The sequence below is a fragment of the Microtus pennsylvanicus genome, chromosome 6, assembly GCF_037038515.1.
Source record: "Microtus pennsylvanicus isolate mMicPen1 chromosome 6, mMicPen1.hap1, whole genome shotgun sequence".
NCBI classification, from domain to species: Eukaryota; Metazoa; Chordata; class Mammalia; order Rodentia; family Cricetidae; genus Microtus; species Microtus pennsylvanicus.
The window spans coordinates 15480730-15495991 of record NC_134584.1 but is presented as its reverse complement, the minus strand read 5'-3'; the positions used below and the strand labels follow the sequence as shown (position 1 = coordinate 15495991).

General features: G+C 47.7%; 1 protein-coding gene across 1 annotated transcript in view; it reads left to right on the top strand.

Annotated features, from left to right (window-relative positions):
* The first annotated feature begins 1866 nt into the window (after positions 1-1866).
* Retreg1 (reticulophagy regulator 1) overlaps positions 1867-15262 on the top strand; it is a 125262-nt gene continuing 111866 nt past the window's right edge. The window contains exon 1 of the mRNA XM_075975823.1: positions 1867-2299. Coding sequence (XP_075831938.1) covers positions 2013-2299 — 287 coding nt within the window. The 5' untranslated portion in view covers positions 1867-2012. The remainder of the gene's footprint in view (positions 2300-15262) is intronic.

Here is a 15262-nt window from a genome sequence, read left to right as displayed (position 1 = left end):
TTCAGTAATTATTAGAGGTCACAGGCAAAGAAGATAGAATGAAAGCAATTAGTCCGGTCTTTAATACAACACTGTCTGAGCTGCCTTTTCTCCATAGTGATTTTGAGAAGGGTGAGGAAACCCTTCAGAACGCAGACCTGCTAGGGGAAGATTTGTCGTTAAAGGGAGAAAATGAAGGCTGCAAAGCTCGAATAGTAGCCAGAGCTTAGCTTTTTGGTGACTCCATTGTCATCAGTTTTTGCTGCATCCACAGATCCTGATGGCAGTAATTAGAACTTAGGGGGAGGAGGAATGTGAAGAATCTTGTAAACTTGTCTCTGAAAGGTTATCAACACAGGGTTTGGACCACAGGGATACCGGTTCTTACTGGTTCTGAAATTCCAATGCTCTGGCCTCTAAGCTCAGATCTGTGGAGTACTAAACAGAACTCAAATGACTCCAGAAAGCATCTTTATGTTGTAGTATGAGCGACGGGGCTGCGTCCCCAGCACCCCAGCCGCCTAGCTAGCTTATGCCCCGAAATAATTACACGGAAACTGTATTCTTTTAAACACTGCCTGGCCCATTAGTTTCAGCCTCTTAAGCCATTTCTAATAATCTATGTAGCACCATGAGGTGCGCTTACCAGGAAAGATCTTAACCTGCATCTGTCTGGAGTGGGAGAACCATGGTGACTCCTGACTCAGCTTCTTTCTCCCAGCATTCTCTTCTGTTTACTCCACCCACCTAAGGGTTGGCCTATCAAATGGGCCTAGGCAGTTTCTTTATTAATTAACCAATGAAAGCAACAGATTAGAAAGAAATCACTCCCGCATCATCTTTATCTACCCAGAGTTCCTCCACCAAGGCCAAGGAGGTCCCACACTGGACTAGGTCAGGTGTGTGTGTGTGTGTGTGTGCGTGTGTGTGTGTGTGTGTGTGTGTGACTGAATTGCTACCACACTGCTTTTTCCTTACTTCCAGGGCCTCTGTCCATGGAGGTGTCACCAGGGTACCTCTGGCAATTTGAAAATGCCAGAGGGTTGCAAAACTGCCTTCAGTTAAAACAGATACAAAAACCACAAACAAAACAACAACAACATAAAAACCATTGGCACTAGTGAATAACCGAAGGTCCTCAGAGAACACAACACCTGGTTTCTACCTGCAGCTCCTCTAGGACATCTTCCACGCTGAACTCTTTCTTGCCACCCCCACAGCACGTCTCTGGGCTTAAAAGCCAGAAGATGCCATCTATAGCCCAAACCCTTCTGAAACCTGATTCTGGATGCAGTTTAAGCGAGGAATCTCTTGGCACTGAGGGTTTCCATCACTGCATTGGTCCATTTCAAGTGGTACCTTTTCGATTGTGAGGCCTCGAAAAGGCAGAAGCTGTATGCACAGGATCTAGCAATGAACCAAGCACAGAGTAGGTGGTCAACAAACCTTTGTGTGAGCCCTAGACATGAGCTCCCTTCAACCACGGCATACATTCAGGCAACTGTCTCCATCTAGCCTGCAATGTGTAGATGTTTGCATAAGTAGACACAGAGGTATATACTGGCCGTTTAGGTGAACATCACAAACTTTAACCCAGGGGCTCCCTGGAGGCAGCAATGGTCTTTCATTCCCCTTCCCGCGTTTAAAATCCAAAGCCCATAGTCCCTTCGAGATGAGTCCTCTCTCCCTGGCCTCCTCAACTGGAAGGGGAAAGAGTATTTTCTTTTGGTCCCCAGCTACCCAGGGACGCCGCCCAGCTCGCATCCACCAGAGCGAGTGGAGCGCAGGATGTGCAGCCAGGCCCAGGGCGGCCCCGCCCCTACGCGAACTTGACCGCACCCTCTTCCCCCGCGCTGCCGGGCCTGACGTCACAAGGCACCCAGCCGCCGGCGCCCCGCGGTGCTCACTCAGAGCCCCGACCGGTCGCCGCTGCTTTCCGGGCGCTCACCGCCAGGCGCGCGCGTGCCCGCCCGCCTGCGTCCCTCCCCGTCCCCGTCCCCGTCCCTGTCCCCGCCAGCAAAGCGCCGCTGAAGATGGCGAGCCCGGCGCCCGGGGAGCGCGGCGCGCAAGGATGCCCAGCTCCGACTGCGGAGGAACCGGCACCGCGGCCCGGGGTTCCCGGGGAGGAGGCTGCATCGGAGGCAGAGCGGGCAGACGCGGGGCCGCAGGTGGAGGAGGCCGCGAGCAAGGTGGCCGCCACCCTGACCTGGCTGCTGGGGGAGCCGGTGCTGTGGCTGGGCTGCCGCGCGGATGAGCTCCTGAGCTGGAAGAGGCCGCTGCGCAGCCTGCTCGCCTTCCTGGGTGCCAACCTGCTGTTCTGGTGAGTGCTGGGGCTGGGTGGGGGCGCCCCGGAGGGCAGGTGACCTTGGGGCGCCCGGGGCCGGATGTGGCCTGGCCGGGGTGAGCTGGGCGCTGTGGGGGAAGTGACAGCTCTGTCTCACTTGTTCGGTCACCTGTAGGAAACAGGTAGTAACCCACTTCAACTTTCCTCCAGACACACTTCCCTGTGAATGACTGTCACCCTGGCTGCAGGTGTCCACCTTCCAAGGGGAGGTGATGGTCGGCTGGCCCACGTGTTCCTGTATCTAGGGATGTCCCAGAGCTCTTGAAAACTTCGGCCCTGGTATCGTCAACTCGCAGGTCCTTTGACCTGTGTTTCCACGGCATATCTGGGCCCGCTTACAGTCTCTACACTGCTGCAGTGAATGAGATGGTTTCCTTCCCCTGGAGGGTAGGGTTTACTGTCTTTGCTCCCAGATGAGAAAGCAGGAGGTAAACAAACAGGTGGATTAGGCACATCGCCCCGCCCCAGGGTTGCACAGCGGGGTGGGGGTGGGGACGGTAGTATTTCAGGCGAAATTACTCCAGAGGGACTGGACAGAAATGCTCTTTGAATAGCCCCCCAATCAACAGGTTTGCCTCACCAGAAAGTGTTCTGCGTAGGTAAGCACTAGGCAGTGTCTGGCTCCATCCCCTGAAGGATGTGCCCTGTCATCTGGTACTAGCTTTCCGAAGGCAGAGAAAAACCTCCTTTGTCTGTTGATTGTTTTCATAACAAACATGACCCTCGCAGTGCAGAATAAGCACTTTCACTAACAGATACCTACTTACAGGACATAGATTTCTGAACCCCAAAGTTGGGAAATAAATGCACGAGAGAGAGACGTAACCTGTCATTTTTCTAGATTAGCCTGAACAACGTGAAGGGTTTTCTTTAGAGCCCTGCTAGTCTTGGTTTGCTCTGAAAACGAGCTGTGTCTTGTTGCTGTCTGAGGATTTTAATTAACTTTGGGCCTCTCAGCTATTGCTGCTTCTGGAGTTTATCCTAAGTCTCCATCCTGTTGTAAAGTTACCTGAGCCCTTAAATAAAGAGGTTATATTATGTTGATCGAGGCTGGAACAGGAAGCCAAGTCTTACTTAGGGCCATGTCTCACTTAGTTACCAATAAGCAGCATGTTTTAAATTTTATTTAGATAAGAACAGCACAGTTCCAAAGTTTGAAGGTACAAAAATGTAAACACTTTGAAAATCTTTTCCCTTTGAAAATCTTTTCCCTTTGAAAAACCTCTTTCCCACGCCCATCCCCAGCTCCCCAGCTTCCTCCCAGAGGCCACTAGGGCTGCTAGTTCTCTGTACTGTTTTTTGTTTTTTTCAGACAGTGCCTGTTTAAGCAGAAGCACTGTGTTCTGTGCAGACTGTTGGCTGGCATAGTAAAGATTCCTCATCTAAGGGCGGGTGCCTTGTTGATTACTTCCTTGGTTTCCAATGCATAGAATTCCTTTGTAAGATGCTCAGAGTATTGAGCCTCCTAAGGAGGCTCAGATGGAGCTCCCAGCACTTGGCATTTTTAGTGTGATAGCTGAGTCTTGTATATGTATCACTTTACAAGACATTTTAAGGGATTAATCCCACAAGTAAAACCACTGGGTCAGAGGGAATGTGCCCTTGTCATTTGAATGGCTGTCACTGTATTGTCATTGGGGTTCTACCAGACTATTTGCCCATCAACAGTGTGACTGACTGCTTGCACTGCTATATACTCTTACCAAGAAGATCTTGAAAAACGTTTTAATCTTGTAAATCTAGTAGGTGGAAAGGGCACTTGGTATGGTTTTAAATTTGTGTTTATCTGAGACTGTTTTCCTTGTGTTCAAGGCCACTGTAATTATCTGTTCTCTGCACTGCCTGTTTACCTATAACAGCGCTGGTCTGTTCGCTGTAGACACTGACCTTCTTCTTATTGACTTTCTCAAGTTCTTTTTATCGGATGATTTTTAGCATAATGATGTAACGTGTTGCAAGCATTATTCCTAGGACGTGTTCTTGTGTGAATGTGTGTTGCAGGTCCACGTCTGTGTGAGTGCATGTCGGAGAACCAGAGGCCCCCTGAGGTCTCTCAGTAAGCCTAGAGCTCATCAATATGACTGGATTGGCTGGTCCGTGAGCTCAGGGATCTGCCTGCCTCTAACCCTTCCATGCTGAAGTTATAGATACATGGATCTCTCCTGGCTTTTGTAGGCTGGGGATCTGAACTCATGTCCTTATGCTATGTGGCAGCCACATTCCTGATTGAGCCACCTCTGTAGCCTCCCTAAGACAAATTCTTTAAGAGCAATGTTTGAACTAATGTTTTTAAATAGATAATTAAAAGGTATATTTGATATTTTTCATATGAGTATTGTCTCCCATCCATTTTACTAACCACTCTGAGGGAAAAACAAATAGTGAACAGGCTCTGAGCCTCCTTAGAATGTCTTATTGTTTCTGTTTGCAGTAGCTGGATTCCGTGCATGCATTTCCTCTGACAGACAGCCACCCTGCTCTCTGAATTCTGAATCACTTGTTGCTTTTGTGTTACGATCCATTGGACTTTATAATCCCTTTATTAATGACAGAACTTGTTTTGAAATCTTCCCTATTTGTAGCTCTAAATTCTATAAAATATAAAATTCTATAAAATAGAATTTTAAAGTTTAAAATAAAAAAAAGCCAATTTATTTCTAATCAAATGATCTTTATTTCCAGTCCCCTTTTCCTCCCTCCCTCCCTCCCTCCCTCCCTCCCTCCCTCCCTCCCTCCCTCCCTCCCTCTCCTCTTTTAAAAACAGGTTATTACTCTGTTATCCAAACTGGTCTCAAACTCACGACAGTCCTCCTGCTTCAACTTCCTAAGTGCTAAGACTAAAGGTGTGAACCATCATTCCTGGTTACAGATGACCTCATTTGGTTCTTAATATTCTGTGTCCTGAGAATGCTAAAGCTTGTGTTTCCTATGAGGAAAACAAAGAAATCATTATGTTAAAATAAAATGTGCTGTAGAATGAGACCCTGTCTCAAAAACAAAAAAGAAAACCCACATCCCGGCATAAGCAGTGGGATGCTTTATTTACCATTGCTTTTCTTCCATTCTTGTGGAAGGTAACTTTGTAAATATATCATTTGCATGGCTTAATATCTGGTACTAATAATTACTTTCAGCAGTTTGAATTTGACCCCGAAATTTTGACTTTGCCTGACCATGATCTGTAAAATTAGTATCGTGCATTGGAAAACTGGGATCGAAACAGGTCCTGGGGAGCTGGATTGTCTCCAACTGGAGAGAGTGCATTCAGCAGGCATATGGAAGGTTCTAGGAAGGATCTGGGACAGAGTCACTGTGGATGGGAGAGGCTGTCCTGTTTTAATGGATTGTGCTTCACTGGACCTTGATGGACAGGAGTAGATCTTGGATTTGGACAACTGTCTAACCGTAAAGATTACACTGGATGAAAGAGTGGGATCTTTTTTGTTTGCTTGTTTGTTTTTTTTCAAGACAGAATTTCCTCTATTTATATAGACCTCGCTGTTCTGGAACTCTTTCCATAGACTAGGCTGGCCTCGAACTCAGAGATCTGTTGGCCTCTACCTCCCGAGTGCTGGGATTAAAAGCATGTACCACCACTGCAGGAAAAGAGCCACATCTTAAAGATATACTTAATATTTTATCTACAACTCAACACAGAAGAGAAAAGTACCAACGGGACAAAATGTAGATGAGATTTGGAGTACAGGGCTTGCCAGAAGCGCCATGTTTAGTGCTTGCATTAAGTTTTTCTGTGATTAACAAGGACAAAAAGGATGCTCTGTGAAACATGCAAAAATATTAAAAATGGATAAACAAATTTGTGTTCATTTATTCCCACCACGGACAACTACATAGCTGTGGAGATAAACAATGGGTACAGGTAACAGTGCAGATGAATTTTGCAAGTGTCGTTTGAGATCAAAGAAGCCCAAAGTGACATGCGCAATGGTCCAGTCTTGCTGTGCTCTTGACTGACTTAATTTGCAGTTCTAAGGTGTGTGAAAGTAAACAAGCCTGAGCTAAGGACACACACACAGGAGCTAAAACCACAGACAGCATTCCTCAGTTGGACATACATACATGTTCTTACATATGACATACTTAGGAAAAAGGCTAACGTGAAGGAGTGCCAATCGTATCGTGGAAAGCTGTGATTAGGTGCCAGTCTCCAGACTCAAGGTTTCTCCAGTGGATAATCAGGCCACAGTCCAGTAGGCCTGGAACTGCGCAAGGCTTCAGAATGCACTATCTTACATTTACTTTACAAGGAATGCATTTTCAAAATTTGTTTCCTTAATTTTTAAAATAGCTAATATAACCTCACAACTCCAAAGATTAAAGGGCAGAAAAGGGTAAACATTTTAGAAATCTTTCCCATGCCAGGCACCCAGCCTTCTCACAAGGGCAGCTCGTGTGAGTTTCAAACACAGCTGGAAGTGAACCAATGAACAGAAATGACAGTTTTCTTTTTAAAAGATTTGCATTTGGGTTTCTAAGTGTGCATGTGGGTTGTATGTGCATGTGCCTGCAAGTGTCCGTGGAGGCCAGAGGTCACTGGATGCCTTGGCCCTGGAGTTACAGGAGGTTGGGAGTCATCTGAGGTCTGTTCTGGGCATTGAACTCAGGTCCTCTTCATGAGCAACCCATGCTCTTCACCGCTGAGCCATCTCTCCAGCTGGATACCTTTGTTTTTAAGGAATCAACTTTTTGTGGTTTATTTACACTAAAAAGTAAATATTATATGTACATAGTTAGATGTGTGGGTGTTATGTGTGTGTGTCTGTGTAGATACATATATATGTGACCACAATGACAAGATTTAAATTATTCTCTCAACTGTGCCTTAGTTGCTTTTCTCTTTCTGTGACAAACACCATGACCAAGGCGACTTATGAAGAGAACATTTAGTTTGGGGCTCACAAGTCCATGACTGTCATTGTGGCGTACATGGCAACAGGCAGGCAACAAGGCCATGCCTCTTAACCCTCCCGAAACAGTCCCGCCAGCATTGGACAGGGCATTTTTTAGATGAACCTATGGGGTCATTCTCACCCCAGCCACCACAACCTAAAGGGGCACTTTTGGTCTGCTTCCCGTCAGTCCTCAGTCTGTGTGCTCTAACCTGATGTCAGGTCTCTTTTCTAAAGTCCCACACAGTGGTATCACATGGCATGCTGTCTTCTGTGTCTGATTAAACCAAAGCCTGAATTTTTAAGCTTCATTCCCACTATGTACATCAGTTATTTGTTCTATTATTATTATTATTACTGAGTGCTAATAATAATAGCAACTTTGGAGGAGTAAGTCCGATTGATTTATCCATTGCAAGCTGATATTCACATAAAGAATTTGCATGCTTGCCTATTACTATTTCCTGTTGTTAGAGTTATTGGAAAGTTTCAGGTACAGCGGGATGTGTGTGCAGCTTTCCTTTTGGGTAAAGGGAAGTGGTAAGTGGTATTATTCTGGATTTTATGATAGACTCATGATAGTTGCCCTGGATCAGGAACGAATGGAACAAAATGCCCATCTTCCAGGTCTCCTTGTGGGACATGATTCTGAAATATAATAACTTTTGATGCAGTTCCTCTTTTGAGTCACATGCTCTGCAGCTTGAAAAGGTGCTCTGATCGAGCTTTGAACTCACTGTTGGTGGCCATGACATCTAAAAGTCTGTATGGAGGAGTTTTCCTTCATGTCTAGGGATATGTGACTGTACCTCCTCCTACCTGTGGAACTATTAAAGAGCAGAGCAGAAAATTGGTGTTCTTGAGGTGGCTACACAGGGACACACCTGGCAAGGGTCCTGGGACCCTTCTCTCCTCTGCTCTGATGTTCCTCCAGCTTGCAGTGGAGCAGGGCCCTGGGGAGAGTGAGCATGGACTAGCAGCAGTATTTCCTGCCAGTCACTCATTCAGAAACCCAGGCACATCCCAAGCCTATGGAACCAGAATCTCTGGAGGTAGGATGGAGATGTCCAGGTCTCTCCAGCTCTCCAGGTGACTTGACACATTTACGTTTGAGCACTTTCTGGAGATGTGTGCCCTCTTCTCCATACGATACCATTTCTATTGCTGGATGACTCTAGCTAGTATATATCCTTACCTTGATTTATGGTTGCATCTTATATCTGGAGTCACCAGCATCCAAGTCTCGCCCGTAATAGTCAGAAAACTACAGTTTTGGTGGCTCATCAAAATTTAGTGATTATAATTATTATAAAAAGTGTTCACATTAGCTCTTTACATCTTATTTATTATATGTATTATCTTCATTTTATACAAAAGGAAACTAAGGCCCTTTGAAGTGAACAGAACTCCTAATGATGGCTTCCCTGTGCAGTGCTCAGTAGAGTATCTGCCACAGCACGGCTTCTCTGTGCAGTGCTCAGTAGAGTGTTTGTCATAGGATGGCTTCCCTGTGCAGTGCTCAGTAGAGTATCTGTCATAGCACGGCTTCCCTGTGCAGTGCTCAGTAGAGTGTTTGTCATAGCACGGCTTCCCTGTGCAGTGCTCAGTAGAGTGTTTGTCATAGGATGGCTTCTCTGTGCAGTGCTCAGTAGAGTGTTTGTCATAGGATGACTTCCCTGTGCAGTGCTCAGTAGAGTGTTTGTCATAGGATGACTTCCCTGTGCAGTGCTCAGTAGAGTGTTTGTCATAGGATGGCTTCTCTGTGCAGTGCTCAGTAGAGTGTTTGTCATAGGATGACTTCCCTGTGCAGTGCTCAGTAGAGTGTTCGTCATAGGATGACTTCCCTGTGCAGTGCTCAGTAGAGTGTTTGTCATAGGATGACTTCCCTGTGCAGTGCTCAGTAGAGTGTTTGTCATAGGATGGCTTCCCTGTGCAGTGCTCAGTAGAGTATCTGCCATAGCACGACTTCCCTGTGCAGTGCTCAGTAGAGTGTTTGTCATAGGATGACTTCCCTGTGCAGTGCTCAATAGAGTGTTTGTCATAGGATGGCTTCCCTGTGCAGTGCTCAGTAGAGTGTTTGTCATAGGATGACTTCCCTGTGCAGTGCTCAGTAGAGTGTTTGTCATAGGATGACTTCCCTGTGCAGTGCTCAGTAGAGTGTTTGTCATAGGATGGCTTCCCTGTGCAGTGCTCAGTAGAGTATCTGTCATAGGATGACTTCCCTGTGCAGTGCTCAGTAGAGTGTCTGTCATAGGATGACTTCCCTGTGCAGTGCTCAGTAGAGTGTTTGTCATAGCACGGCTTCCCTTTCCCTGTGCAGTGCTCAGTAGAGTGTTTGTCATAGGATGGCTTCCCTGTGCAGTGCTCAGTAGAGTGTTTGTCATAGCACGGCTTCCCTTTCCCTGTGCAGTGCTCAGTAGAGTGTTTGTCATAGGATGGCTTCCCTGTGCAGTGCTCAGTAGAGTGTTTGTCATAGCACGGCTTCCCTGTGCAGTGCTCAGTAGAGTATCTGTCATAGGATGGCTTCCCTGTGCAGTGCTCAGTAGAGTATCTGTCATAGCACGGCTTCCCTGTGCAGTGCTCAGTAGAGTATCTGTCATAGCACGGCTTCCCTGTGCAGTGCTCAGTAGAGTATCTGTCATAGCACGGCTTCCCTGTGCAGTGCTCAGTAGAGTGTTTGTCATAGGATGGCTTCCCTGTGCAGTGCTCAGTAGAGTATCTGTCATAGGATGACTTCCCTGTGCAGTGCTCAGTAGAGTGTTTGTCATAGCACGGCTTCCCTTTCCCTGTGCAGTGCTCAGTAGAGTGTTTGTCATAGCACGGCTTCCCTTTCCCTGTGCAGTGCTCAGTAGAGTGTTTGTCATAGCACGGCTTCCCTTTCCCTGTGCAGTGCTCAGTAGAGTGTTTGTCATAGCATGGCTTCCCTGTGCAGTGCTCAGTAGAGTGTTTGTCATAGGATGGCTTCCCTGTGCAGTGCTCAGTAGAGTGTTTGTCATAGGATGACTTCCCTGTGCAGTGCTCAGTAGAGTGTTTGTCATAGCACGGCTTCCCTGTGCAGTGCTCAGTAGAGTGTTTGTCATAGGATGACTTCCCTGTGCAGTGCTCAGTAGAGTGTTTGTCATAGGATGACTTCCCTGTGCAGTGCTCAGTAGAGTGTTTCTCATAGCACGGCTTCCCTGTGCAGTGCTCAGTAGAGTGTTTGTCATAGGATGGCTTCCCTGTGCAGTGCTCAGTAGAGTGTTTGTCATAGGATGACTTCCCTGTGCAGTGCTCAGTAGAGTGTTTGTCATAGCATGACTTCCCTTTCCCTGTGCAGTGCTCAGTAGAGTGTTTGTCATAGGATGACTTCCCTGTGCAGTGCTCAGTAGAGTGTTTGTCATAGGATGACTTCCCTGTGAAGTGCTCAGTAGAGTGTCTGTCATAGGATGACTTCCCTGTGCAGTGCTCAGTAGAGTATCTGTCATAGGATGACTTCCCTGTGCAGTGCTCAGTAGAGTGTTTGTCATAGGATGGCTTCCCTGTGCAGTGCTCAGTAGAGTGTTTGTCATAGGATGGCTTCCCTGTGCAGTGCTCAGTAGAGTGTTTGTCATAGGATGACTTCCCTGTGAAGTGCTCAGTAGAGTGTCTGTCATAGGATGACTTCCCTGTGCAGTGCTCAGTAGAGTATCTGTCATAGGATGGCTTCCCTGTGCAGTGCTCAGTATAGTGTTTGTCATAGGATGGCTTCCCTGTGCAGTGCTCAGTAGAGTGTTTGTCATAGCACGGCTTCCCTTTCCCTGTGCAGTGCTCAGTAGAGTGTTTGTCATAGGATGACTTCCCTGTGCAGTGCTCAGTAGAGTGTTTGTCATAGGATGGCTTCCCTGTGCAGTGCTCAGTAGAGTATCTGTCATAGGATGACTTCCCTGTGCAGTGCTCAGTAGAGTATCTGTCATAGCACGGCTTCCCTGTGCAGTGCTCAGTAGAGTATCTGTCATAGGATGACTTCCCTGTGCAGTGCTCAGTAGAGTATCTGTCATAGGATGACTTCCCTGTGCAGTGCTCAGTAGAGTGTTTCTCATAGGATGACTTCCCTGTGCAGTGCTCAGTAGAGTGTTTGTCATAGCATGACTTCCCTGTGCAGTGCTCAGTAGAGTGTTTGTCATAGCACGGCTTCCCTGTGCAGTGCTCAGTAGAGTATCTGTCATAGCACGGCTTCCCTATGCAGTGCTCAGTAGAGTATCTGTCATAGCACGGCTTCCCTGTGCAGTGCTCAGTAGAGTGTTTGTCATAGGATGGCTTCCCTGTGCAGTGCTCAGTAGAGTATCTGTCATAGGATGACTTCCCTGTGCAGTGCTCAGTAGAGTGTTTGTCATAGCACGGCTTCCCTTTCCCTGTGCAGTGCTCAGTAGAGTGTTTGTCATAGCACGGCTTCCCTTTCCCTGTGCAGTGCTCAGTAGAGTGTTTGTCATAGCACGGCTTCCCTTTCCCTGTGCAGTGCTCAGTAGAGTGTTTGTCATAGCATGGCTTCCCTGTGCAGTGCTCAGTAGAGTGTTTGTCATAGGATGGCTTCCCTGTGCAGTGCTCAGTAGAGTGTTTGTCATAGCACGGCTTCCCTGTGCAGTGCTCAGTAGAGTGTTTGTCATAGGATGACTTCCCTGTGCAGTGCTCAGTAGAGTGTTTGTCATAGGATGACTTCCCTGTGCAGTGCTCAGTAGAGTGATTCTCATAGCACGGCTTCCCTGTGCAGTGCTCAGTAGAGTGTTTGTCATAGGATGGCTTCCCTGTGCAGTGCTCAGTAGAGTGTTTGTCATAGGATGACTTCCCTGTGCAGTGCTCAGTAGAGTGTTTGTCATAGCATGACTTCCCTTTCCCTGTGCAGTGCTCAGTAGAGTATCTGTCATAGGATGACTTCCCTGTGCAGTGCTCAGTAGAGTGTTTGTCATAGGATGGCTTCCCTGTGCAGTGCTCAGTAGAGTGTTTGTCATAGGATGGCTTCCCTGTGCAGTGCTCAGTAGAGTGTTTGTCATAGCATGACTTCCCTGTGCAGTGCTCAGTAGAGTGTCTGTCATAGGATGACTTCCCTGTGCAGTGCTCAGTAGAGTGTTCGTCATAGGATGACTTCCCTGTGCAGTGCTCAGTAGAGTATCTGTCATAGGATGGCTTCCCTGTGCAGTGCTCAGTAGAGTATCTGTCATAGGATGGCTTCCCTGTGCAGTGCTCAGTAGAGTGTTCGTCATAGGATGACTTCCCTGTGCAGTGCTCAGTAGAGTGTCTGTCATAGGATGACTTCCCTGTGCAGTGCTCAGTAGAGTGTTTGTCATAGGATGACTTCCCTGTGCAGTGCTCAGTAGAGTGTCTGTCATAGGATGACTTCCCTGTGCAGTGCTCAGTAGAGTGTTTGTCATAGGATGACTTCCCTGTGCAGTGCTCAGTAGAGTGTTTGTCATAGGATGACTTCCCTGTGCAGTGCTCAGTAGAGTGTTTGTCATAGGATGACTTCCCTGTGCAGTGCTCAGTAGAGTGTTTGTCATAGGATGACTTCCCTGTGCAGTGCTCAGTAGAGTGTTTGTCATAGCACGGCTTCCCTTTCCCTGTGCAGTGCTCAGTAGAGTGTTTGTCATAGGATGGCTTCCCTGTGCAGTGCTCAGTAGAGTGTTTGTCATAGCACGGCTTCCCTGTGCAGTGCTCAGTAGAGTATCTGCCATAGGATGGCTTCCCTGTGCAGTGCTCAGTAGAGTATCTGTCATAGCACGGCTTCCCTGTGCAGTGCTCAGTAGAGTATCTGTCATAGCACGGCTTCCCTGTGCAGTGCTCAGTAGAGTGTTTGTCATAGGATGGCTTCCCTGTGCAGTGCTCAGTAGAGTGTTTGTCATAGCACGGCTTCCCTGTGCAGTGCTCAGTAGAGTATCTGTCATAGGATGGCTTCCCTGTGCAGTGCTCAGTAGAGTATCTGTCATAGCACGGCTTCCCTGTGCAGTGCTCAGTAGAGTATCTGTCATAGCACGGCTTCCCTGTGCAGTGCTCAGTAGAGTGTTTGTCATAGGATGGCTTCCCTGTGCAGTGCTCAGTAGAGTATCTGTCATAGGATGACTTCCCTGTGCAGTGCTCAGTAGAGTATCTGTCATAGGATGGCTTCCCTGTGCAGTGCTCAGTAGAGTGTTTGTCATAGCATGACTTCCCTGTGCAGTGCTCAGTAGAGTGTTTGTCATAGGATGACTTCCCTGTGCAGTGCTCAGTAGAGTGTTCGTCATAGGATGACTTCCCTGTGCAGTGCTCAGTAGAGTGTTCGTCATAGGATGACTTCCCTGTGCAGTGCTCAGTAGAGTGTTTGTCATAGCACGGCTTCCCTGTGCAGTGCTCAGTAGAGTGTTTGTCATAGGATGACTTCTCTGTGCAGTGCTCAGTAGAGTATCTGTCATAGGATGGCTTCCCTGTGCAGTGCTCAGTAGAGTATCTGTCATAGGATGACTTCCCTGTGCAGTGCTCAGTAGAGTATCTGTCATAGCACGGCTTCCCTGTGCAGTGCTCAGTAGAGTATCTGTCATAGCACGGCTTCCCTGTGCAGTGCTCAGTAGAGTGTTTGTCATAGGATGACTTCCCTGTGCAGTGCTCAGTAGAGTATCTGTCATAGCACGGCTTCCCTTTCCCTGTGCAGTGCTCAGTAGAGTATCTGTCATAGGATGGCTTCCCTGTGCAGTGCTCAGTAGAGTATCTGTCATAGGATGGCTTCCCTGTGCAGTGCTCAGTAGAGTATCTGCCATAGGATGGCTTCTCTGTGCAGTGCTCAGTAGAGTGTTCGTCATAGGATGACTTCCCTGTGCAGTGCTCAGTAGAGTGTTTGTCATAGGATGGCTTCCCTGTGCAGTGCTCAGTAGAGTGTTTGTCATAGGATGACTTCTCTGTGCAGTGCTCAGTAGAGTATCTGTCATAGGATGGCTTCCCTGTGCAGTGCTCAGTAGAGTATCTGTCATAGGATGACTTCCCTGTGCAGTGCTCAGTAGAGTATCTGTCATAGCACGGCTTCCCTGTGCAGTGCTCAGTAGAGTATCTGTCATAGGATGACTTCCCTGTGCAGTGCTCAGTAGAGTATCTGTCATAGCACGGCTTCCCTGTGCAGTGCTCAGTAGAGTATCTGTCATAGCACGGCTTCCCTGTGCAGTGCTCAGTAGAGTATCTGTCATAGCACGGCTTCCCTGTGCAGTGCTCAGTAGAGTATCTGTCATAGCACGGCTTCCCTGTGCAGTGCTCAGTAGAGTGTCTGTCATAGCATGGCTTCCCTGTGCAGTGCTCAGTAGAGTGTTTGTCATAGGATGACTTCCCTGTGCAGTGCTCAGTAGAGTATCTGTCATAGCACGGCTTCCCTTTCCCTGTGCAGTGCTCAGTAGAGTATCTGTCATAGGATGGCTTCCCTGTGCAGTGCTCAGTAGAGTATCTGTCATAGGATGGCTTCCCTGTGCAGTGCTCAGTAGAGTATCTGCCATAGGATGGCTTCTCTGTGCAGTGCTCAGTAGAGTGTTCGTCATAGGATGACTTCCCTGTGCAGTGCTCAGTAGAGTGTTTGTCATAGGATGGCTTCCCTGTGCAGTGCTCAGTAGAGTGTTTGTCATAGGATGACTTCCCTGTGCAGTGCTCAGTAGAGTATCTGTCATAGCACGGCTTCCCTGTGCAGTGCTCAGTAGAGTGTTTGTCATAGCACGGCTTCCCTTTCCCTGTGCAGTGCTCAGTAGAGTGTTTGTCATAGGATGACTTCCCTGTGCAGTGCTCAGTAGAGTGTTTGTCATAGGATGACTTCCCTGTGCAGTGCTCAGTAGAGTGTTTGTCATAGGATGACTTCCCTGTGCAGTGCTCAGTAGAGTGTTTGTCATAGGATGGCTTCCCTGTGCAGTGCTCAGTAGAGTGTTTGTCATAGCACGGCTTCCCTGTGCAGTGCTCAGTAGAGTGTTTGTCATAGGATGACTTCCCTGTGCAGTGCTCAGTAGAGTATCTGCCATAGGATGACTTCCCTGTGCAGTGCTCAGTAGAGTGTTTGTCATAGGATGACTTCCCTGTG